This window comes from Arvicola amphibius, chromosome 4, assembly GCF_903992535.2.
Source record: "Arvicola amphibius chromosome 4, mArvAmp1.2, whole genome shotgun sequence".
In the NCBI taxonomy this organism is placed as follows: domain Eukaryota; kingdom Metazoa; phylum Chordata; class Mammalia; order Rodentia; family Cricetidae; genus Arvicola; species Arvicola amphibius.
This window is the reverse complement of record NC_052050.1, coordinates 102,862,411-102,887,706: the sequence shown is the minus strand read 5'-3', so window position 1 is coordinate 102,887,706 and position 25,296 is coordinate 102,862,411. Positions and strand designations below refer to the sequence as shown.

Here is a 25,296-nt window from a genome sequence, read left to right as displayed (position 1 = left end):
CTGGGATTGTGATTTGTGGGCTGGTTTTTCTTTGCTTTATATCTAAAAGCCACTTATGAGTGAGTACATATGATATTTGTCTTTCTGGGTCTGGGTTACTTCACTCAATATGATGTTTTCTAGATCCATCCATTTGCCTGCAAATTTCAAGATGTAATTTTTTTTCTGCTGTGTAGTACTCCACTGTGTAAATGTACCACATTTTCCTTATCCATTTTTTGGTTGAGGGACATTTAGGTTGTTTCCAGGTTCTGGCTATGACAAACAAAGCTGCTATAAACATAGTAGAGCACATGTCCTTGTGGTACGATTGAGCATCGTTTGAGTATGTATATACCCAAAAGTGGTATTGCTGGGTCTTGAGGAAGGTTGTTTCCTATTTTTCTGAGAAATCGCAGCACTGATATCCAAAGGGGCTGTAGCAGTTTGCATTTCCACCAGCAATGGAGGAGTGTTACCTTTACCACATGACCTCTCTAGCATAAGTTATCATCAGTGTTTTTGATCTTGGCCATTTTTACAGGTATAAGATGGAATCTCAGAGTTGTTTTGATTTGCATTTCTCTAATGGCTAAGGATGTTGAGCATTTCCTTAAGTGTTTTTCAGTCATTTTAGATTCCTCTGTTGAGAGTTCTCTGTTTAGGTCTGTACTCCATTTTTTTATTGGATTATGTGATCTTTTGGTGTCCAATTTCTTGAGTCCTTTGTATATTTTGGAGATCAGGCCTCTGTCTGATGTTAGTGAAGATCTTTTCCCATTCTGTAGGCTGTTGTTTTGTCTTGTTGACTGTATCCTTTGCTTTACAGAAGCTTCTCAGTTTCAGGCGGTCCCATTTATTCATTGTTTCTTTCAGTGTCTGTGCTGTGGGGGTTATATTTAGAAAGTGGTCATACAAACTTCTTAAGCACCAAGAAGTAGTTCACTGTGAAAAAAATGCTCTGGTTTACATATCTAGTCCCACACAGGTGGACATTTGAGATTCTCAGGTCATTCCTTCACTGAAGAGCCTTGGGCTTATCACCCTCTTTAATAATATAACCAATACTACAGGGAGGATTCTTAATATTTTGTGAGGTATTTCCACATCCTTCATCCCTAGATGGGTGAGGTGAGGGCCTTCTTGTCTCTAGGCTTTACTCTGACCCCATCTCTCCACTCTACAGGGGACCATCAGGCACCATGGCACAGAAAGGACAACTCAGCGACGATGAGAAGTTCCTCTTTGTGGACAAAAACTTCATTAACAGCCCAATGGCCCAGGCCGACTGGGTGGCCAAGAAGCTGGTATGGGTCCCTTCAGAGAAGCAGGGCTTTGAAGCAGCCAGCGTCAAGGAGGAGAAGGGTGATGAGGTGATTGTGGAGCTGGTGGAAAATGGAAAGAAGATCACAGTGGGCAAAGATGACATCCAAAAAATGAATCCACCCAAGTTCTCCAAGGTAGAAGACATGGCAGAGCTGACGTGCCTCAATGAGGCCTCTGTGCTGCACAACTTGAGGGAGCGATACTTCTCAGGCCTAATCTACGTGAGTATCTCGGGGTTTGTGAAAGGAAGGGAGTTAAAAACGTGTTTGTGAGAGCTGGATGTAGTGCACATCGTAATCATAGCATCTGGGAGGTTGATGTGGAAGACTGGGAGTTCAAGGCCAGCCTGGGCTATATAGTCAGGCAACAGTGTTTGTTATGTGTGTATGAGGATCTGAGTTTGGATCCCCACCACCCATGAAGTTGGGCTTGACAGCACTTGCCTGTAACCCCAGTGCTGGGAGGTACAGACACTAGGGTTGCCAGGCAGTCAGGCTAGCTGAATTGATAAGGTCATTTAATGGAAAAATAAGGCAAAAGGGCTGGAGGTTAAGAACACTGGCTGCAGCTCTTCCAGAGGTCCTGAGTTCAATTCCCAGCAACCACATGGTGGCTCATAACCATCTATGATGAGATCTGGTGCCCTCTTCTGGTGTGTGTATACTAAATAAATAAAATCTTAAAAAAAAAGGGCAGAGAACAAGTGAGGAAGCCACCCATCATTAACCTCTAAATGAACATTTACACACATGTGCACCACATAAACACAAAAGTTGTACTTAGGATGTAGGTCAAAATTCTACATATTTGACTACAAGCGAGGGTCACACTACAAAGTGGGGTCTCTCAGACCTGTTCACATCTCTTGTCTTCCCTGCCTGGTTCAAGGTAAAGAACAGACTGTTGTATTCTGGAAGCCTCGTTTTCTCGTCTTTAACATGGGAACTATCACCTTCCCAAGAGTCCATGTGGTCACATGCTCAGAGTGCTAAGGCACATGGCAGCACACCACGGGTGTTGGGGGTGTCATTCCTGACCCTTTTTCCATCTTGGAATTAGGAAAAACTCCTTAGAAAGACTGGTGCCTTCCTGCCCTGAGAACTAGGTAGGGGCACATGAGGATCTAAACAGGTTTTACAGAGGCCTCCGTGTCACATGGGACTTAAGACTATAAGGATCCACTTGTAGTTACACTCTCCAATATGGCTGTCTCTGGGTACTTACCTCTTAACTATATTGAAATGTGAGTTAATTAATTAATTGGCTCATTGATTTTTTTTTTTTTGAGACAGGGTTTTGTTTTGGGTTTTTTTTTTTGTATCCCAGGCTGTCCTGGAACTTGTCCAGTTGACTAGGCTGGCCTTAAACTCAGAGATCCACCTACATCTGCCTCCCAAGTGATGGGATTCATTTTAAACATGAATATTTATGAGATTATTTTTTCTGCTATATCTTGGCCACATGTCATGAGTTTAACAGCTGTTCTACCAGATGGCATAATTCTAAAATATTCTCACTATCACGTTCTGATGCTCAGCCTTAACTACCTAATGGGGGTGGTACCCGGAGGACCCAGGTTCCTTGTGGACTGGACCAGCGCTTCAGGACACAAAGGACACAGATGTTCCCATAGTTACTGCCTGGCAGGCAAAGACGCTTTTGTTCACCTTCATCTCTGAAGGTGCTGGTAAATCCTTCTGAATTCCCTGTTTCTTTTCTTCTCTGAACTGTGAGGGATCATGAAAGTCTGTACTGAGGCTCTTTCTAGAAAGAGATCATGGATACTTAATGGCAGATGCCAGCAGTCTTGTTCTTGCTTTTGTATCTGCTGTAACTGGCAGTTACTGGTCATTTGTTGGGTCCTTTTCACATCCTCTGAAAAAAGATACTCCCATGACCTCAACATCTCATTTCACCCTTCAAGGCATCCAACCTTTCACAATGTGGCAAAATATTGTCGCCTACAGATATGTTGGGCCAAGTTCATATCTATTCTGGAACTCACACAGCTCATGGACTGCAAGTTAGACATACCTACTACTGTTTGCTTCTTGAAATGACAAAAAGCTCCCTGTGGACTGTAAAATACTCTACATTCTTTTTTCCAAATTAGGAAAATTAGGAGTACTTGCTGAATAGAGCACTGGGCTCTCGGACTCCAGACTCCCCTCAAGATGTGTCACCACTATATGGGGACAGAGATGGGCCTGCATGCTTCCTTCACCTCACAATTTTCTGACATGGTGGAAATCGGGAGGCAAGGGGCCTTGGGAAATTCCCAAGAGAGCGCCTTAGAAACAGATTAAAACTGACTGGATGCTTTAGAACCCTGTCACGCTTCTCTGGGAGGATTAGATTCAGTCCTCTTGGCCGAAGAATGATACTGCTGCCGCGTATCATTCTGCTCAAATGAACCACTTCATAGAAACTTCTGCCCAGGATAAAATAAAAACAGTATGGGTCTGAGAGCCAGGAGTGACCGGACTCCTGCTGACCGGGTGTGCTCAGGAGGCTGTCTGATTTTTTTCCTTAATGATAGAGTCCGTCTACTGGTTTCATCCTAAACAAGGGGCCTTTCAGAAGGCATCTAGGAGGTTCTGAGGGCCAGCCTGCCTCTTCTGACATGGGTTTCTTGCACGACTGCTGCGCTGCAGAGTGTAGAGCCTACCTCTACATAGCTCTGCCTACTGGTCTATCTCAGGCACCCTGGCTCTTCTGTACATTGTCATTGACCGAGACCTCTCTGTAATTTCTCACAGAGGACATAGTCAGCTCTGTTCCAGGCATGGCACTGGGGGATATGCGGGAGGGGGCTACAGGAGAGGAGGGAGCTCAACTGTGGGCCTATCATGTGCCAGGGACTTTCCTGAGTAGGAATGCTGAAAGAAGTCACTCCATAGTGCCCCAGAGCATAGAAAAATATGACAACTGCAGGCCACCTCTTGGGGAGCTTCATGAATTAATTCTTACAACCTTATGGCTTTAAAGATGATACAAGGCTATCCACTCAAAACTTTATTGAAAACATGTATGTTGAGGCTGGGCAGGTAGCTTAGTGGGAAAAGTGCTTGCCATGCAAGAATGAGAACTTGAGTTCGGATCCTCAGTGCCCACATAAGAGGCCAGGTATGGTGGTGTACCTCTACAACCCTAGCACTGACTGGGTAGAGACAGGTGGATCCCAGGACCTCACCAGGTTCCTGCCAGTGAGTCACAACATGCACTCATACACATATGTTGCATACAACCCCAAAAGAAAGGCATATGTTTCAAAAAACAAGAGTCTTTCCCCACTTTCAACTCCCAATCCTTTATCTTGGGGACATATGTGATTGACAGGGTTATCTGTGCAGATTGAGAGTCTAACAAACCAACAACAGTACCACTCCTTGAACCTTACGCATCTTGCCCATTTTGCCTGGCTGCACTGTGGTCTTCTACCTCTGTCAGGACCTATCTAGTCAGATCTAGGCCTACTAATAGCTGAGGTCCACAGCTAATAAATAAGCTCTGGGAGGGAACAGAGAGCCTTCCCTTTCATTCCAGCTTCTAATCCTTCACCCCCACCCTTAGAGAAACTGGCCCACCATTTGCTTGGAGACAGGATCTTACTACTTAGCTCAGGCTAGCCTCAAATTTGATATCCTTCCATCTCACCATCTCAGTTTTCCCAGCTCTGGGATTATAGATGTGATCCCACTATTTTTAACTCCTGGTTGTTTTGTTGTTGTTGTTGTTTTAACAAGTCCTGGACACTATTTTAAACATTTTAGATAAATGCAGAACACATTCTGTTCCCTCAAAGTGGCAGCACAGGCCACATTCTGCATATCCTTGTATCTGCATGTGTACTCTTCGTAGCAGAGTATGATCTGCTGTGTGGCCATGAACTGTACCAGCAAGACTACCCTACAACAGATGCCCAGCAAGACTACCCTACAACAGGTGCCCAGCAAGACTACCCTACAACAGATGCCCAGCAAGACTACCCTACAACAGATGCCCAGCAAGACTACCCTACAATAGACTGCCCAGCAAGACTACCCTACAATAGATTGCCCAGCAAGACTACCCCCACTAACAGACTGTCCAGCAAGACTACCCCCACTAAGAGACTGTCCAGCAAGACTACCCCTACTAACAGACTGTCCAGCAAGACTACCCCCACTAACAGACTGTCCAGCAAGACTACCCTACAACAGACTGCCCAGAAAAACACCCTACAACAGACTGCCCAGCAAGACTACCCTTACAACAGTTGCCCAGCAAGACTACCCCCACTGACAGACTGCCCAGCAAGACTACCCCCACTAACAGACTGCCCAGCAAGACTACTCCCACTAACAGATGCCCAGCAAGATTACCCCCACTGACAGACTGCCCAGCAAGACTACCCCCACTAACAGATGCCCACCCAGCAAGACTACCCCTACTAACAGACTGCCCAGCAACACTACCCGTACAAAAGACTGCCCAGCAAGACTACCCCTACAACAGACTGCCCAGCTGTCATTGGCTCCAGCCACAGTAGAAGTACATTCTCGATGAAGTGTCTGTCTTCAGCATAGCTACTCAGAAAGTGCGGATGCCACAGAGAGCCCTGTAGAAAATGCAGGGTTCCAATTAGTCTCTGGAGAGAAGTGGAGGTTCACGGTTAGGCCATGCACACATCTAGTGGGTTATGAGGCAAAGCCGAGATTTTCCCCTGGCATATGTCTGTCCCTCAGCTTCTTCCCCATCACTCCCAATCCTCTTTTCCTGAGGCCAAGGCCTTGGGAGCAGCTCCTGCTCCGTGCTCTGCGGCTGACCATATAAAGCATGAGGAGCAGCCAGGCCTGCTTCCTAATACGGTCACAAAAAGGAGATCCTTCTCCAGCTGGGACCTGCTGGTGGCATTGAGCTTTGAGATGCCTGACTGGGACACAGGAAGGGAGGTTATGTTGGGACCTCTGAACTCAAACAAACATCAGGAGAGGGACTATCCTGGACATGAGACCCTGGTTTGCGCTAGAGGATTTGCCAGCTGAGCAGACTCACATTTGCCTCAAGTGTGGATTAAGTGCTTGCTGTGTAGTTGGGCTCCAAAGGAGAGGCAAGCAGGAAATTGTTAGGTCTCAGACTCAGGACAACTGGCTAGCCAAGGTGAGTATTTAACATATCAAGGCAGCCACTGTCCCTGGGCTCTCCCAGTATCTCCTGCTAAAGGGTCATCCTGGCTGGCATGCCTCCACTACCCTAAACTCTCTAGCCCCTGAACTTTGCTGCCCTTCCCCCGCCTGCTCTTTCCCAATGACCTAGACATTTTGACTCCAAGTCCTTTTTGCCTCAAGGTCTCCTGGCTTCTTGGCTCCTTGTTCCTCTCTCTTGCTCCCCACTACCCTCTCACAGCCCAGTTCAGTCTGGACCCTCCCAGATTTCTCTGTTTTCTCCCTTGTACCTACAATAAACTACCTCAATCATACCTAGGAGCAGTCAGAATGATGTCATTTATGCCTGGGGTTTAGACTGGGGTAGGAGATGGTGGTAGTGTCCTATACATAAATGACATCATTCTGGGGGCCAGGATTGAGACCTGAAACAGGTAGAGCCTGGCTGATGATTTTCATTTAGATGATTAATTACTGACACTACTCTTTGAGAGCCTGGGTATGTCGGAGATAGGAAGGAACAGTTGTGACACAGAGGGTCCATTGAACACCTACTGTGTGCAGTTCAAGGTCTCTAGGACATACAGCAAAGGCAAGCTGCATCTACCCTTGGGGAGGCTTCAACTTAACCTTGGCAGTCATTTAGTAAGCATTTAATTAGTACCTACTACCTGCCAAGTCTTAGGTTGGGGCCGAAGAGGACAGAACAGGTGTGTAGAGGTGACTGCAGCTGGCCTTTTCAGGTCAGAAAATGCCCTGACCTGGGAGCCACTGGGCAGATCTCCCACTGAAAGCTGGAGGCTGTCCTGACCCCTGCTAACCTCCAAAGATGCCTCCTCCCTCTGACTGTTCCAGCTACAGCCCACGTGCTGCTTGTTGCCTCCCTATCTGCTCTGAGCCTTCAATCCCCTGATCCTTCAGCACCCCAGGAATCTCCATGGTCACCCCAGCACTCCTCTTGGTCGGTACATGTCTCCTGTCACTGCTGTATTCTCTCCTGACCAGGAAGGACTTGGGCCTTTGAGGCCACTGTAGCCCCATTAGTCCTTCCCTTCTCCTCACCAATTGTGCAACTGTGAAGAGCAGCACATGTAATTTGCTTTTGATTTTTGTTGTTATTTCTCACATTTATTCCTTGTCATTTTACCACCACCTTTTCTTTTTTAAAGACAGGATTTCATGTAGCCCTGGTTGACCTCAAAATTGCTTTTTAGTTGAGGATGAATTTGAACTTCTGATGCTCTGAGTACCGGGATTCCAGATACTTTATGTGGTGCTGGGGATAAAACTCAGGGCTTTGAGCATTCTAGGCAAACACTCTACCCACTGCCACACCCCCAGCCTTTGTTCCCTTTCACCATTGAACATGCTATATATAGTAAGATGCATCCTCCCTATTGTGGGTTAGCACTCATTGCTACTATTTTCAGTGGCTCCTCTGGTTTGAGATATGTGCTTCTCACTTGTCATTATTTAAATTTCTAAATTATTAAATTACTTCTAAGACTTCTTCAATAAATAATAGCATCATTCAGTCACATTGTCCCCTTTTTATATAAGATTAGGACAGTCCTACTGCCTACACGTTACTCCCTTCTCCTCAGGCTTTTGTGGTTAGCTTTTTCATCACTGACTCTTTATGTTATAAATTAAAAACCACATTGTCATTATTTTTCATTTTGTTTTGTTTTATTGTTTGAGACAGGGTTTCTCTGTTTAGCCCTGGCTGTCCTGGAACTCACTCTGTAGACCAGGCTGGCCTTGAACTCAGAGATCCACCTGCCTCTGCTCCTGGGATTAAAGGTGTGTGCTGCCATTGCCCACTGGTACTCTGTAAGTAGTAGTCTATATTTTAATCAAATAAAAAATAAAAATGAGATAGATAAAAAAAGGAATTTTGGGATTGCTGGGAAGATGGCTCAGTTGGTAAAGTGCTTGCTATTCATTTATGAGGACCTGAGTTGAGTTCCCAGCACCCATGGAGAAAAGTTGGATGTAGTGACCACACTCCTGTCACCTGATGCTAGGAGGGCAGAGACAGAATCCTTGGAGCTTATTGTTAGCCAGCCTAATCAAACCGGTGAGAGATCCCATCTTAAACATTAAAGAGGAGGGAATTGGAGAAGATGCCCCATGTTGACTTGTGGCCTCCACATGCCTGCACACATGTACATGTGTACCCCACACATGAGCATGTGCAGACAGACATACAAGTTAAGATCCCGAGGCTTAGTGAGACAGAGGACAGTGGTAGGTTTGGGAGCCTTAAACTGGTTTAACTCTACCACACGTGGCCGGGAAACAACTCAATCTTGCTTTTTTTTTGGGGGGGGGGGGTTGTTTGTTTGTTTGTTTGGTTGGTTGGTTGGTTGGTTGGTTTTGGTTTTTCGAGACAGAGTTTCTTTGTGGCTTTGAAGCCTGTCCTAGAACTAGCTCTTGTAGACCAGGCTGGCCTTGAACTCACAGAGATCCGTCTGCCTCTGCCTCCCGAGTGTTGGGATTAAAGGCGTGCGCCACCACCACCCGGCTCAATCTTGCTTTTATCTTCCTTCTCCATAATACTCCTGCTGAGTTTCTGAGTAGCCTCAGTTTCCCCCACTGTGGTATGAGGCTGCTGGCTGGGGTGTGGGAGTTCTCCCACCCATCCAAAAGTCCAGAACTGAGCCTGGCTCTCTTTTGCAGACCTACTCCGGCCTCTTCTGTGTGGTGATCAACCCCTACAAGCACCTACCCATCTACTCAGAAAAGATCGTGGACATGTACAAGGGCAAGAAAAGGCATGAGATGCCGCCCCACATCTACGCCATTGCTGACACAGCCTACAGAAGCATGCTACAAGGTGAGCCTGCCAGGCCTGAGAACCACCTCAGGGCTCAGCCTCAGTCCCCACCCCCACCTGCCTGAGTCCCCATCAGGAATGTGGAGTTTGGCAGTCAGGGCCATGACTAAAAAAGGGCAAAAACAAAAGGAACATCAGTCTGTAGCAAGGAGGGGCGGGAATGCAGGGCTTGAGCAAATACGGGCATTGCCCTCTCTGACTTCTGCCATCCCTGTGACTGTTCCATGGCCCTGGCCTAGCCAGCTGCCAGAGAGGAAGAAGCTGGGGACAGGCTGTGGATAAGCTGTGGACCTGGGTTGCCACCTACCAGTCTCTATCCCTGGGGTCGTAGTCAGATGTCTTCTCCACAGTCCCAACTTCCTTGTATGTGAAAGGGGCTAAGAGTCTCTGTGGCAGTTCTGTGAGCCTTGTTCTGCTGGCTTTACCAATGGAGGGCCTTTGTACACACACTCCAAGTTCAGGTGTGGCAGCTTGTGACTCCTTTATCTGAAATGTTCCGGACCAGAGCTGCCGTCGATTTGGAACCTTGCCCCTCCCCCGATTTAGGAATATTTTCATAATATGTATGATGAGAATTTGTGGGACTGGAATTCAACTCTAAAAACAACATTCATGTTTCATTTCTACTTTATATAGTTTCAAGGTAATTTTTGACATTTTAAATAATTTTAAGCAACATTTTGTCAAATGGAATTTCCCTTTGTGACTTTATGTATGGACTAAAGAAGTTTCAGATTTGGGGCTTTGGGGTCTGGAATTCTCAACCCAGTTGACACTTTTGAATGAGTGTTTCTGTTATGTCCAAATGTACGAAGTCCCCCAAAAGCCAACAAGGAGACTGAGTCCCATATGTAAAAGCAAAGAGCCTTTATTTTATTCAAGTTTGCAAACTTGGTCTCTCCATGTGTCCAACATACTGGAATAAATGGAGAACCCTGAGCTCAATTAGAGTTGGGTAAATGTGGGGGTGAGGGATTTCTGAGGTTCAGGACTCCTGGTTGGCTGACATTTGTCTAGGGATGTCCTGGTGAGGTGTGCTGGCAGGTGATCCTGTCTACAGCGGTTGGAACGTCAGGCATTTCCTTTGGATGGCCTGCTCTTGGGTGGTGCTCAGGTAATCTCAGTTTGTGGTCCTTCATGCAACCAGGTATTGCTTCAGGGTAAACTCTGAGACTCAGGCCTTCATTAAACTTATCTATGGCTGAGTCCTACTCTGGCAGGTGATAATGGTTGGAAGAAAAGAACTTCCTTTGGGTGATCTGTTCATATTTAGCTTATCATGGCTGGCTCCTACATTTCTACTGGGACAAAGTGGTAGATTGGCAACAGAAGAATGGGGAAGTGTTAATTGAAGAGTCCCAGCGAAGTTAATTTTTATACCTGACTACAGTAAAATAGTTACCATCAAGGTAAAGATGTGAATAAAGTATTCTAGAAAATTCCTCATGCCTTTTCCCTGCCAACACCTCTTCAGAGTACACCCTTGCTAATTCTAATTACAGTGCTATTCTACTTTCTGTCACCATCAGCACAGCCTTGACCTTTAGTGAATGACACACTGACTTTTATTAGCATTTTCAGGAGGAACTTCTCCCCACCCCCACCTCCTCAGAAGAGGCAGAACAACATGTTAATTACAGCATGCATTCCAGGGCAGAACTGCCTCTACTTGCATGTGCCTAACAAGGGGGTGTCATGCTGTGTGCCAAACTGGTAAATGTCCTGTACCTCTGTTTCTTCTCTGTAAAAAGGGATCCATAAGTAGGTTCTGACCGTGATGGGTCAGGAGATGGAAGCAGAATGACTGCAAGTTTGAGACTGTCTTAGGTTACACAAGTGAGTCTGTGGCCAGCCAGGGCTACAAAATGAGATCCTGTCTAATGCATCCATCCAAACCAAGAAGTCTGTGACTTGTCTACTAGTGCTGACATGAGAATTAAATGAACTATTACATCCTACATCAAAACAAGTCTGGTGTTTGATCAACAAAATCCTTTCTGAACATAAGGCAGTACAGATGGAACATCTCCAGTTCTGAAACCCACAATCTAAAATGCTCCAAGATCTGGGATAATTTTATTGCAAATTCTAGGAAGTGCAAATTCTAGGCTGTGAAACTTTGTTAATGAGCAAAGTTATTTGAAATATTGCATGGGTCAGGTGTAATGGTGTGTGGGATCACCATTACAGCTCTGGGGAGGCAGAGGCAGGCAGAGTTCTGTGACTTCCAGCCCAGTCTGATAAACATGAAGAGCTGCAGGACATCCAGGACGACATAGAGAAATCCTGTCTACAAACAAACAAACATCATGTGAAATGAGCTTTGAGGGCTGGAGACATGACTTAGCAGTTATTAGGAACACTTCCTGCTCTTCCAGAATGTTAAATTGGTAGTGTAGCCCCCAGCCCCTAGCCCCCAGGCCTGAGAGACTCCAAATCCCAGCATGCCAGACCTCTCTCACAGGGTATTTAAGATAGCTCTCAAAGGAGAATCATGTGGTCCTGTGTGTACCACCCCCCATCTCACCCCACCCCCACCCCGGTGGTCACCCTTGGGGCCACCTGAGAACGCAGGAATACCATTTACCTGGATATTTTTTAGTCTGGTTTGTTGTGATTTGGCTTGATTGGGATTTTTGCGTCGGCAGAGAGCTCGCATTAGGAAAATTCCTAACAGAGAGAACTTGAGTTTGGTTCCCAGCACCTAGGTCAGGCAGCTCACACAGTCTTGTAACTCTAGCTCCAAGGGATTCAACAATCCTTCTGGTCTCCATGGGCATCTACATTCATGTGGACACCGACTCCCCGCCCCCCATACACAATTAAAGAAATAATTTTTTTTTTAGTATTTAGGTTTTCTTTTTTATTGCTTTATAAATAATACCATTCAAAATTTCCACTTCCTCCCCTCCTCCCATTTCCCTCCTGCCCCCCCACTCACCCTCCCCCGACCCCCTCCAGAGGGTACCTAAGAGAGGGCTGGGTGCCCTGCCCTGTGGGAAGTCCAAGGCCCTCCCCACTCCATCCAGGCTTAGGAAGCTGTGCATCCAAATAGACGAGGATCCCAAAAAAGCCAGTACATGCAGTAGAGACAAATCCCAGTGCCATTATTATTGGCTTCTCAATCAGCCCCAATTGTCAGCCACATTCAGAGGTCTAGTTTGATCACATGTTTGTTCAGTCAGTCCAGCTGGCTTTGGTGAGTTCCCATTAGATCAGGCACACTGTCTCAGTGGGTGGACCAACCCCTCGCGGTTCTGACTTCCTAAGAAATAAAATCTTTAAAAATTCAGATAGTATCTAGAAGACATGTGAAACTTGGCTTCCAGCTTCATGCTACCTCATTATGAATTTGCAAATATTCTCAAATCTGAACACACTGTCCTAAGCCTTTCATATGTATAGTACTAGGAGTGATTCATGGACAGGAGGACAATATGGAGAACACTTGTGCAGGCTAATAGCTATGATACCACAGTTTACACAAGCAGGTGCAGCAACCAGGTAGGGCCTCGTGGAACAGGCACACCCAGTTCTTCCACAGGGACTGTCAACTCAAAGGGACACAGGTCTGAACTGAGGATTGAGAAGAGCTCTGTCGGCAGTACTTGAGGGCAGGAATCCGAGTGTGCCTAGAAGATGGAGTTACCAGGTGGAAGCACCCCAGGCTACCAACAGTTTGCCAGACCTCAGGTGTAATAGGAACTTCATGTCCAGACATGAGCCTGCTATTCCCCCAAGGACCAGCAGAGGGAGCCCTGCAAAGGATGGTGCTATCCAAAGTAGGAAAATCCCACTAGGTCTTGGAGTTAGAATTCAGTCTGTGTTGTATTATTGCGTTTGTGGTCCCCTGGATGAAAGTGTATTTGGAAAGCAGCTCAAAAGCCTCTTTGGTGAACTGTGCCGAGATCTGGTGTTCATATTATTGGGCATGATTTTGGTTGAAAGTAACTCAACTAATCGAGTGGCTTAGCCATAGCAGTTTATGCATCACATAATAATAAGCTGCAGTTCAATGGTCTCATGGCTGTTTGAATCAGAAACTTTCCTTAAGCCCCTGAGGGAACTGAGGCCCTTATCCAAATGCCTGACCTTGGGAAAAGGACTTCCTTGGGGACCAGACACCACTACAATTTTTTTTTGGAGGTGGGGGTGTTGAGACACGGTTTCTCTGATGTGTATCCTTGGCTGATCTGGCCTCGAACTCATGAAGATCCACCTATCTCTGCATTCAGAGTACTAGGATTAAAGGCCTGTGCCACCATGCCTGCCCACTTCACTACATTTAAGAGTAATTTTCATTCCTCAAGGAGCATAATGCAGGGTTTGTGCCACATAGCATAATCAGCACTGCACTGTTTCCTAATTGCATCCCTTTGTGTCTTGATCTCACTATATGGGCCTGTTCCCCTCATATGTTCCCAAAAAGGAAGGTACTACTCTCATATACTGTATCATTCTGATCTCTCTATATTTATTAAATGAATCTTGCCATTAATGGCCTCAGGTTCTGGATCTGGACTGTATGCTTTTCATCCTTGGGGTCACGTGTGCCCAGTTAGTAAATCTTTGGCCTTCCTGGTCTTGGTGTAATCAGGAGGGGACAATGGGATTCCTGTGTGCAGAGACATCATGCTATGTGGTCAGGAGGGGACAATGGTATTCCCGTGTGCACAGTCATCAAGCTATGTGGTTCTACAGTGGTAGGGATTTTTTTTTCAAAGAATTATTTTGTTTTGGGGGTGTGGTGCTGAGTATCAAACCCAGGGCCTCCGCTATGTCGGGCCAGTACTCTTAGCCCCGAGCTACACCCCCAGCCGTCTTCTCACCTTTCCTTTGAGATAGAGCCTCTCCAAGTTGCCCAACTGACCTTAAATATTTTGTATCCTAGACAGGCTCTGAACTTAACTTCCTGCCTTAGCCTTCTAAGTAACTGAGATTACAGGCCTGTGTCACCAGGACCAGCACCTTAAAGATTTATAATTTAAATTTTTAATTTATGTGTTTATTTGTGTGGTTTGTGCACATGAGTGCAGGTTTCCATGGAGGCCGGAGTTAGAAGTGGTTGGGAGCTGTGTGATGTGGTGATAAGAACTGAGCTTGGGTCCTCAGCAAGAGCTGCATGTGCACAACTGATGAACAATTTTTCAGGCCCCACTTGAAAGACTTTTTAAAACTGGAAAGTACTGTAACAAGGTTTCCCTCCATCAATACCCAAGTCTCCTCTACCAGTTAATTTTTATTTATTCTGTTAGCCAAAGAAAACATGCTTCATGAACCTCCCTAAACCCTGGAAAAAACTCAGACCAGGCTGACCTCAAACCACAGAGATCTACCTGCCTCTTCCTCCCTAGTGCTGGGATTAAAGGCGCGCGCCACCACCATCTAGCTCTTGTTGTTTTCTTTAGGGTCTTTAAGGGCTTCAAGAGGGACACTGAAATGGATTGTTGGATGTAGGAAGTTTACTTAAAGATATATTAGCACATGGACAAACAGACAGACAGCAGCATGACAAGGGCTCTGAGGAAACTTAAACCTCACCACTAGAGACGGTAGCATGGCAGGAGTTCTGGAGATGTGCCTTCTTATAGGTCTATGGAGAAGGTGAAGGGGGAGATTTTATAACTTGAGCAGGGAATTGAGTAAAGAAGCTAGCTACCATGTCCTTTGGTATGTCTTGACATTGCAAACTCATCTCCAGAATGAAAAATCCAGGCATCTGAATTCTGGTAGCTAGACAGTCATACATGAAGGCTGTGTTGTGGCTTAGGCAGCTGTCTGGCCTGGATCCTAACATTTGTTATTGTTGCTGTGGGCTTTTTCCCCTTCCAGTGCTGGGCTTTGAACCTGTATCTTATGCATGCTAGCCTAGTACTCTGTAACTGAGCCACATCCTAGCTCCATGGGGATGGTTGCTTCCTGCTTTTTATATGCAAGGTGTGTTCTCAATCTTTTATCAGAAACCTGGGGCAGACAGGACTCACTTAGCTTTAAAAATCAGTCCTGAAATTTTATGGTGTATATACCATAATTTTATGCTAAATAAAAACGAAATTTAAATTTAAAAGGACATGTACCTTGTTGGCCTTGAGGAAACAACAAATTTTACCTCGTGTGTGTGTGTGTGTGTGTGTGTGTGTGTGTGTGTGTGCATGAATGTGTATATGTGTGTGTGTGTGCTTGCACAAGTGTCCCCTGATCATACATGCAAGGGGCAGGCACTATCGTCAACCCCCTTTTAGAGATGCAGCTTGAGATTCAGAGAAGTGAAGAACTTTCCAAATAACAGATAGTGTCAGCCTGGCGCCTGTGATGTCTAGGACCCCTAGAGCTTGCCTAATCCAACAGTGGAACTGAGCTGTGCTTGGCCCCAGCTCAGAAAAGGCCTTTTGTCCCTGTGGGTCTTGTTTCTTATCTCAGTGTTGAAGGCTGAACACTTGGGAGCCCAGAGTTAGACTCAGCAAATTACAGGTGAAATGTGAGAAGGGTACACTAAGTCTTCTGATAGGACCCTGTGGGTGGTCACCAAGGGTCCCTGGGCTGAAGTAGGGGAGGTGTGAAAGGCAGATAAGATTTGACTCTAACCTGATGAGTCTCAGGCCTCAGGAGGTGTGGAGCTGGCTTGTGTCATCACAAGTACCCTGTTCTCACTTCATCAGCACCAAGAGGACCCTGTCAAAGACTGAAAATAAAACAAACAAAAAGGAAGGAGTACAAAGTTAATTGTGTTTTTTAAAAGCTTTATTCTGGGAAGGGGGAAGGTGGCACACACCTTTAATCCCAGCACTTGGGAGGCAGAGGCAAGTGGATCTCTGTGAGCCTGGTCTACAGATAGAGTTCTAAGACAGCCAGGAATATGCACAGAGAAACCCTGTCTTGAAAAACCAAAGTAGATAAATAAATATGCAAGTCACAGGTCATTAGTGAGTTGTTTGCAGAATATGGAACTGTCAGTGTAACTTAGTTAGAATTTGTTATCCTTCTCCCCCCAAATCTTATGCTCATTGAGGTCACTCCACATTCTCACCCAGTCCGAGGCAAGCAGTCAAGTTTGCCTGTTATGGACAAGTAAGGTGAAAAAAAAACCATGAATGAGTCACCTTCTGAGACCAGCTTCTTTCCCTTGGTGTAGTTGTTTCAAGATACACGCCTGCTGGAACATGTGTCACACTTTCCCTTTTCACAGCTGGATACCAGCTCATTGAATGGATGTACCACATTTTCAAATCCATCTATCAGACAATGGATATCTCCTTTGCCTCCTCTTTGAAGTGAATGTGAATATAATGCTACATAGGCCTTTGTATTTTCTTTTTACCAACTTGGAAAAAAAAAAAGGACAACACTGTGTGTCATATACGTTTTTCCGAAAATTTACTGAAAAACTAACAGGTTAAATAATGACGATGGGGAGGTTAGTTGCTACATTAGGGAGCCAGGGAGAACATGGAGACTTTGTAGAATTAGGAAGAAACACTTCTTTCTCAAAATGCTTTTCTTCAATCTGCAAACTATTTGTTTTCATGAACATACAAATGTCCAACCAATTTCCCCTGTAGTCAGACAATGTGAAACTTGTACCACTGTCCAGGGCAGCCCTGCAGGTGAGGTGACACACTGTCCCAGCATAGAGAGGTGTGGAGGCAGAGATGGTATCATGAAGGTGCTGACTCTCAGATAAGATTTGAAAAGCTGAAAGCAAGTACTCAAGTAAAAACTTGTATATTAAAGTCCAGAGTAGCATCCCAAAGGTAGGAATGATCCACACTTCCATCTGTGGATAAAGAAAATGTAGTCTATTATACAAGGGAGTATTACTTGGCTGTGAACAGAATAAAGTTGCAATATAATGTACAAATCAGATAACCCTCCCAAACATGAAAGAAGCCAGGCATGAGAAGAGGTGCTGTGTGTCTCTACCTGTGTGAAATACCCAGAGTAGGTCAACATGTATGTGCACACAGATATAGACTGAGCACATGGATACCAGGAAAGAGTGGGAATGGCTGATGGTTGGTGATGGCCTGATGGGCAGAGGGTTTTATTGGGGAATGACAGAATGTTCTGGAACTTTATAGAGGTGGTATGATGTGAATATCCTAAGTACCAAAAGTTACTTGCTTTGAGTTAATGTCCTGTGAATTTCACAGCTGTGAATAACAAGGACCCGAGTGGACAAGGAGGTGTGTGGTGGGGCAAAAGGCCTTGCTCTCCCTCTAAAAATTTATAAATTACATTTATTGATTTCAAAGAACAACTTGTGGGAGTCGGAAGGTTACTTAGGTCTTCAGGTTTGACCACAGGCACCTTCACCTCTGAACCATCCCACCACCCACTCCCTGGCTCTCTCAAAGACTGGGCTTAGGGAGGAAACAGAAAGCCCCAGCCATGGAAAGTTCAGGCAACCTCCCTGGGTCAGATTCACAGCTGACCCAAAGGAGCACTTCTTTTGCCAGAGCTGTGCTTCCCATGCTTTTGTTTCCTATGGGAACATCCTGGGCCAGAGAGCTGCCAGCGGCCCACAGCACTAAGACTGCTCCTCCTCCTGGAAGGCCTAGGAGCCTCTGACCTATAAATCTCTCCTGCTCAGGGCCTAGCTCTTGCCAGGTTGCTGAGAAAGCCTGACTCCCTCCTCAGGTCATATGGAAGAAGAGAGCCCTGGTCTGCCATTGCTTGCTAAAAATAATGGAGGTCAGGACTGGCTGGGCCACAGCTCTGAGAACAAAGTAGCTGCCTAATGTGTTTGAGGCCCCATCCCCAGTGCTGCATAAGCAGTGAGTGCTGGGCACCTGCAATCACAGAACTGAGGAGGTAGAGACAAGGAATCCGATATTCAAAGTCATCCTAGCTACATTATGAATTTGAGGCTGACCTGGGTTATATGAGACCCTGTCAGGTCATCAGGTTGCAAAGACATTCTTGCTGTCTGGGTTCTAGTCACAGGGCTCTGGTTCCTCTAGCCCTCACCTCAATCAGAATGTATTGGGCTTCTTTCTTTTTCCTCCCTCCCTCCTTCCCTCCCTTCCTTTATTATATCTTTCTTTTCCTCCCTTTTTTCCTCCCCCTCTTTCTTTCAGATAGGTCTCACTATGTAGCCCTAACTGGCCTGGCCTGGTACTCACTATGTAGCCAAAGATGGTCTTAAATTCCCAATTTCCTGCTCCCGTTATCCATCTATCCATCTTCTTATCTGTCCTCTGATCTGTACATATATCCTATGATTCATTCAAAAAATATAACAGGACATCAACAATCTTGCTGGCAATGGAGGCAGGTTGTCCATAGAGCAGCAGCTCTGCGGTAAACTGAGGCTGAGGGCCACGGTGCAAGGAAGAGATGTGAGAGATGTTGCTTCTGGCATTGCGATCAGGTGTGGCACTTGGATGTCTCTGCTCTTGGCTGCTGGTTAGAGTGTTGGTTGCTGTTCCCATGTCCCTCATAGGTAGGGACAGCCAGGCCTTGGCTGGCTCTCTGGGACACTTTCTGAGTAGAAGCTGTCAACCATGCCTGCTTGATCTTTGGTCTCATGATGTCCTCTATATCAGAGGGCGGGGGTCTCTGGTACTACACACCAGGCACTGACCTTCAACTTCCAGAGAACAGAGCCTACACAGGAGCTTGCAGACACATGGGGGAAGCAGAAGGACAGAAATCAGGGCTTAGAGGGAAGCAAGGGAGGCCTCTGTGCTACCCTCGCCCTAACCAAGTAGAAACTCTAAGTCAGGTGATCCAGTCAGTACACCTCTGGGTGCAGTCTTAAATCCTCCCTTAGCACAAAGGGAGGCACCCCAAGGCTTCTGTCTTATTAGGGTTGCTGTTGCTATGATGACACATTCTGACAGAAACAACATGGAGAGGAACGTATTTATCTGCTTATGCTTCCACATCACTAAAGGAAGTCAGGGCAGGAATCTGGAGGCAGGAGCTGATACAGAGACCATGGGGGGTGCTACTTGCTGGGTCACTCCTCATAGCTTGCTCAGGTTGCTCTCTTATATAGAACCCAGGACCATCAGCCTGGATATGGCACCACCCAGAATGGGCTGGACCCTCCCACATCAATCATTAGTTAAAAAAAATGTCTTACAGCCAAATCTTAGAGGCATTTCCTCAAGTGAGGTTCCCTCCTTTCCGATGAGTCCAGCTTGTGTTGAGTTGACATAAAAACAGCTAGCGTAGCTTTCTAGGATGGCAGGGGTGACATGAAGACAGATGCCCCCCACCTCCAGAAAAAGAGAGATGAGCTCTGGTACTTACAATCCAGGTCTGTCTTCCACAACACATCCCAGCTAATGCAGCTGATACAGCAAGCTCAGACACATACCCCAGGCCTCGCAGCAAAAAGACCTGTGGCCACAAGGGCACCTGGTCAGCATGAACCCAAAGTGTGCCCAGTCTATAACCTAATAAGGGCAGGGGAGGCTCTGGGTCTCCCAGAGTTGGTGTGACTGGGGGGGGGGGTGGTCCTGTGGCCTCCTAGGTGCATCAGGCTCAAGACTCAAGATTCTTTCAAGGGTCACTTCAGGGACTGTGGCTGTCCTCATGGGTTCACTTTGGCCCTTGTGTTCTGAGGATCCAGTATAGCTGGCCTCTGGCCTCCTCCAGTCTGGCCAGTGTGGGGGAGCTTGAGCCAGGTCCAGACCTTAGATCCAGGGCTCAATCTAATTCACACTGTTTTCTCTCTATTTGCAGATCGTGAAGATCAGTCCATTCTGTGCACGTAAGTGAGGCTGTTCTTCCTTTGTTGTTTACTGAAGACAAAGATCACCAGTGTGGGGCCTTTGATGGTCACAGCTGAACAACCCAGTTCTACCCCTGTCACAGGGCACACGTGCTGGAAACAAGTACACTTGAATGCTTAAGGGTGCCTGGAGTCGTTCTATTTTTAATTATAGTTTATTTAGTTATTGTGTATGTGGGGGTGCATAAGTGTTACAGTACAGGTAGAAGTCAAAGGACAGCTTGCAGGAGTCATTTCTGTCCAACCATGTGGGTCCTGGGGATGGGATGCAAGGTATCAGGGTTGATGGCAGGTGCCTTTACCTGCTGGGCCAGCTCACCAGCCTGAGTAATAGTTACTTTTACTAGCACCGGGACTTAACATCTCATAACCAACTGGAAACAGGAAAGATTTTTTTATGTGTTATGGTTCCAGAGGGTTTTGCTCATAGCCATTCAACCCCAAGTGCTAAGGGCAGAACATCATAGTGGTTCGAGGGTGTGGGAGGTTCTTCACTTGTCTTATTTTGTGACATTTATTTGTATAAGTGGTGTGTGTATGTGTGTGTGAGAAAGAGAACAAGAGACCTTAGAGAGAACAAGAGAGAAAGGTGTCAGGACTAAGGACCTCTTTCTGAGGGATGAGGACATAGGAAGCTCACACTGTGAAATCAATAGACACTTTGTATTTTTTATATACTTTTTTTTTATTAAAGATTTCCATCTCCTCCCCCTTCCCTCCCCTCCCTTCCACCCATACCCCCACTCCACCCCTCTCCAAGACAAAGAGCCATCAAGGTTCCCTTCATTATGTTAAGTCCAAGGTCCTCCCAGCTCCCCCTAAGTCCAGGAAGGTGAGCAACCAAACTGACAAGGCTCACAGTGAGCCCGTCCATGCTTTAGAGTTCATGTTCATTGCCATTGTCCTTGGTTTCTCAGTCCTCCTCCACCGTCAGCCACATTCAGAGAGTCCGGTTTGGTCCCCTGTTCCATCAGTCCCATTCCATCTGGACTTGGTTGTCTCCCGTTAGATCTGTCCCACCGTCTCAATGGGTAAACGCACTCCTCACGGTCCTGACTTCCTTGCTCATGATCTCCCTCCTTTTGCTCCTCATCGGGACCTTGGGATCTCAGTCCGGTGCTCCTATGTGGGGCTCTGTCATTTTCTCCATCCAATGCCAGGTGAAGGTTCTATGGTGATATGCAAGATATTCATGAGTATGGCAATAGGATCTGGACATTTCTGGCACCCTCTCCTCAGCTGCCCAAGGACCTAGCTGGGGGCGTCTTCCTGGACACCTGGGAACCCCTCTAGAGTCAAGTCTCTGCCAACCCTAGAATGGCTCCCTTAATTAAGATATATAATTCCTTGTTCTCATATCCACTTTTCCTATATCCCAACCATCCTATTCCCCCAAGCTCTTCCCATCCTCCACTTCACACTTTTCTCTCCCCATCCCTCCTCCCCCCATTACTCGGCGGTAAAAAACAATGACATCTTGAATTTTGCATGCAAATGGATGCAAATAGAAAACACCATCCTGAGTGAGGTAACCCAGGCCCAAAAAGATGAACATGGGATGTACTCACTCATAATTGGTTTCTAGCCATAAATAAAGGACATCGAGCCTATAATTCGTAAAAAAAATCCTAGAGAAGCTATATAAGAAGGTGAACCCAAAGAAAAACATATAGTTATCCTCCTGGATACTGGAAGTAGACAAGATTGCCGGACAAAAAATGGACACTTGTATTTTGTAAATTAAGTTTTATTGAAGTACATCTGCAATCCACTTGCTTCCACAGCTGCTTCCACATTGGAGCAGCCATGCCAAGCAGGGATAATGAGGCACCATAGGCTATCTTAACTTGCTTTCTAGTGCTGTGATAAAACACCATGCCAAAAGCAACATGAGCGAAATGGGGGGGGGGGGTAGTTTATATCACACTCCACATCATAGTCCATCACCAGAGAAAATCAGGGCAGGAACCTACGACAGGGACTGCTGCAGGCAGAGACCATAACCTAGCACACCTCATGGCTTGCTTGACTGCTTTCTTACAACACCAGGACCACCTGTCCCACCATGGCACCACCCACAATGGACTGGACCTTCCCACATCAGTCACCACTTAAGGCAAGAATTAAGAAGATATTTTTTCTCAGTCAAGAGTCCCTCTACCCAGATATGTCTAGATTTGTGTCAAATTGACAGAAACCAACCAGGATGCCCACAAAGCCAGAAATGACTGCTATCTAGCCCTGTACAGAAGTGACTTGCCTACTCCACACCTAAATGGGGAGAAAGGTGGCAGGGCTTGTGGGTTAGTGTGAGAACCAGTGATGGAGATCGTGGTACAGATAGAGCATGCAAGGACAAGGGAGGAAGCGGCCATGGAGGAAAAACAGCTATGACTGTGTGACAGTCACCATTCTGTGTGTTGTGTCCTCTTGTTTAACCTTCACAGTGGTCATATAGAGTGCTTGACTTATACCCATGTTGTAGGTAAAGAAGCAGAGGTACAGGAGGTTAAGTGACTTACCATAGGCCATGCAGATGACTGGTTGAGTGGGTATTTGATCTCAGACTGTCTGACCCAGGAGCTCCTGTGCCATTTAGCTAATGAGGGCTATAGGGGGAAAATACTTTGAGTCCAGACAATATTTAAATGGGTACTGTCTAACTGGGCTTTACAGGTTGTGTGGGAGCTGAACATGAATACCAGAGCACACAGCCAGCTTGCATTAGGGGTGGATCGTAGGAGGAGTGTGAGTATACAGTCAGTTTGGGTCCTTGTTGAGGTCAGTAATAACCTGTGATAACTCAGAGAGACATGACTGCCCTGTAGTGTTAAAATTATGTAAATGAGAATGTACGGTTCCATGATGAGAAGTCACTAAGAATTTCCAGAACATTCTGTCAGCATAGGGATTTTTTTTTAAAGCAGTCCCCATGAGCTTCTGCAGGACACACACACCAAGGGAGTAAATGCAGCTGTGGGTCATGACAAACCCAGTTCTATCAGGCTAAGCCAGGGGCCTCCAGAACCAGGGCAGGGGCTTAGATGGGGGATAGCATTGTCACCCAGAGTTCCAGGGTCACCAAAGCAGAGACAGGCATGTTTCTGGAGCCACCCAGAGCCTGCCAACTTCAGATGCCTGGAGCCTGGGACTTGGGTGTATTCTTTGGCAAAGCCATCTAAGAATTTATTTTTATCAGAGAAACTTGGAAATAGCTGAGCCTCGAGGACCACAGGAAGGGACAGGTTCCCAGAGTGTGTGCAGCTGATACCCTCCTGATGTCAAAAGGAGAGAATGAAGGCCAGATGGGGAGGCATAGGGTGGTAGGACATGGACCTGGGACAGAATCGCGAGATCTGTGTTCAGGTCTCAGAATTTTCCCTCCCAGCCCTGACCAAGATCCCTTCAGTTGAAAGGGAAATTCATCCACTATTTTGACATTAGCTCCACTGAAGTAATTTGTACTATGGTGGACATAACTGAGTGGTTTAGTTCTTTGATCCATGACTTCAGTTTCAGAGTCCAAGGCTGGAATGTCCCTCTATCTTTCCCTTTCTCGTTTATCAAAATAAAAGAGTGGAGGTGGGAGAATATGGGTTGTCTTATTATTTAGACCCGAGTTCAAATTGTATTCCTTTTCTATTTTCTGTTCATAAGGGTACCTAGAACTAGAGTACTTTATTTCAAAGTCTCTAAGCCTCAGTTTCCCCAAGAAGATGAGAATAATCAGGAAGTTCCTTAGTAGATGGCTGGGAGGATTAAAGGCCCTGAAGTGCAGGTCCAAGTGAGCCCAGAGCAGGCGCTTAGTACACACAGGGCCCTGGCTGCCCCTTGTCTGGCACCGAAGTATTAGTTCTCTTCTATCCTTCCTGAGACAAAATAGGTGGTAAAAGAAACTCACTGATGCAAGGGTTTGCCAAGGCCCCAGCGTGAGGCTCTGGCCTTTGTGGTGTGGTGACGTGGAGTGTGAGCCGTTTGTTCAAGTGGCACCCAAGGTCAGGAAGGCTCTCTTGTTCTTTGTACACCATCCAGGACCCTCGCCTAGTTTGTCCTTTGGGAAAGGAGAGGGCAGCACGGAACTCACACTACTATAACCATGCAGTTCATCTTGTCAGCTACACTGGGTCAATCCTTGGCAGGAGAACCTGCACCAGTCATTTCTTGTCTGCGGCCAACAGGGTGTAGAGAGCTTGAGCTGCAAGCTAGTAGGCTGTGATTGTCAAAGGCCCGCCTCCACAGACCCGCCTCCACCTGTTAGGGACCACACTCAGACACACTACCAGTGCATAACAGTTCTCATTCAAACTGTGCCCAGTTCAGGGGACAACAGGAAGCTGACATGAGACATCATTTCTGGACAGCAGACTCTGTGGAGCCAGGCCAGATGCTCAGAGCAAGTGGTGGCTCTTTCTGTTCTCTTCTCTCCAGCCTGAGTGAAGCCACTGAGGATCCCTTAGCAGAGAAAATTAATTTCTTTCCTTCTATTTAGGGAGAAGAGCAGAACTGTGCTCATCCGGGTCATTGGTTCTGCCCAGAGAACCAACCCCCAAGCTGACTTTTGCATGGGTGAATTTTTTTTTCCAGACTTAAAAAAAAAAGGTCTCTCTTATATCATGAAATATGAAGTGAGCTCAGAAAATGGGAGCATTTAAGCAAAGAAAGGAAAAATAAAAAATATGGATGGGAGATGATGTGGAAGAAAAGTGAACAGAGACCGGTTCTTTCTTCTCAGCAGACATGGGGAGCTAGACAGGGTACTGGAGTTTGTGGATGGAGAAGTCACTCTGCAGTAATCTGGTGGCTCAAGATGGCAGCCCCTTACACTGTAAAGAGTCTTCCCTAGGCTAACAGTACCCTACTCAACAGTGGGAAGTTATCAGCTATATACATGTTAGTGTAAATTATTCCAACCAATTATTCCCTTTGGTACTTGCCTGAGATTACCAGCAAGCTGCCTGGTATTCAAAGGATTCTGCTGAGCACGGAGGGCCTTGCTTTGGCTCAGTGACTCACTGGATAAGGCATTCCTTTTTCTAGAGTTTCTGCCATAGGCTGGAAGGTATTCTCTTTCTTCCTCAGAAGCCTCTTTCTTGTTCAGGTCTTCTGGGTCCAATGCACTAACAATGTCTCTTAGGACAGGGCTAAACAGACCAGAGTTTGACCCTTTGTAGCAGAGCTAAGGTTCCTTCCTCTTCTTCTGGGCTCTTCCTTGCAGAATTTCTAGAGGAGCACATTGGTTTGTAGGCCTGGGTCTACCTGGGTTC

General features: G+C 46.3%; 1 protein-coding gene across 3 annotated transcripts in view; it reads left to right on the top strand.

The window, feature by feature from the left end:
- The window catches only part of Myh11 (myosin heavy chain 11), a 92,128-nt gene that overhangs the window by 10,161 nt on the left and 56,671 nt on the right, over window positions 1–25,296 (top strand). For all 3 annotated transcript variants that reach the window (XM_038325241.1, XM_042054849.1, XM_038325243.1), the window contains exons 2-4: window positions 1,166–1,526; window positions 9,135–9,291; window positions 19,984–20,011. In XM_038325241.1, the coding sequence (XP_038181169.1) occupies window positions 1,182–1,526; window positions 9,135–9,291; window positions 19,984–20,011 (530 nt within the window). In that variant the 5' untranslated portion in view covers window positions 1,166–1,181. The remainder of the gene's footprint in view (window positions 1–1,165; window positions 1,527–9,134; window positions 9,292–19,983; window positions 20,012–25,296) is intronic.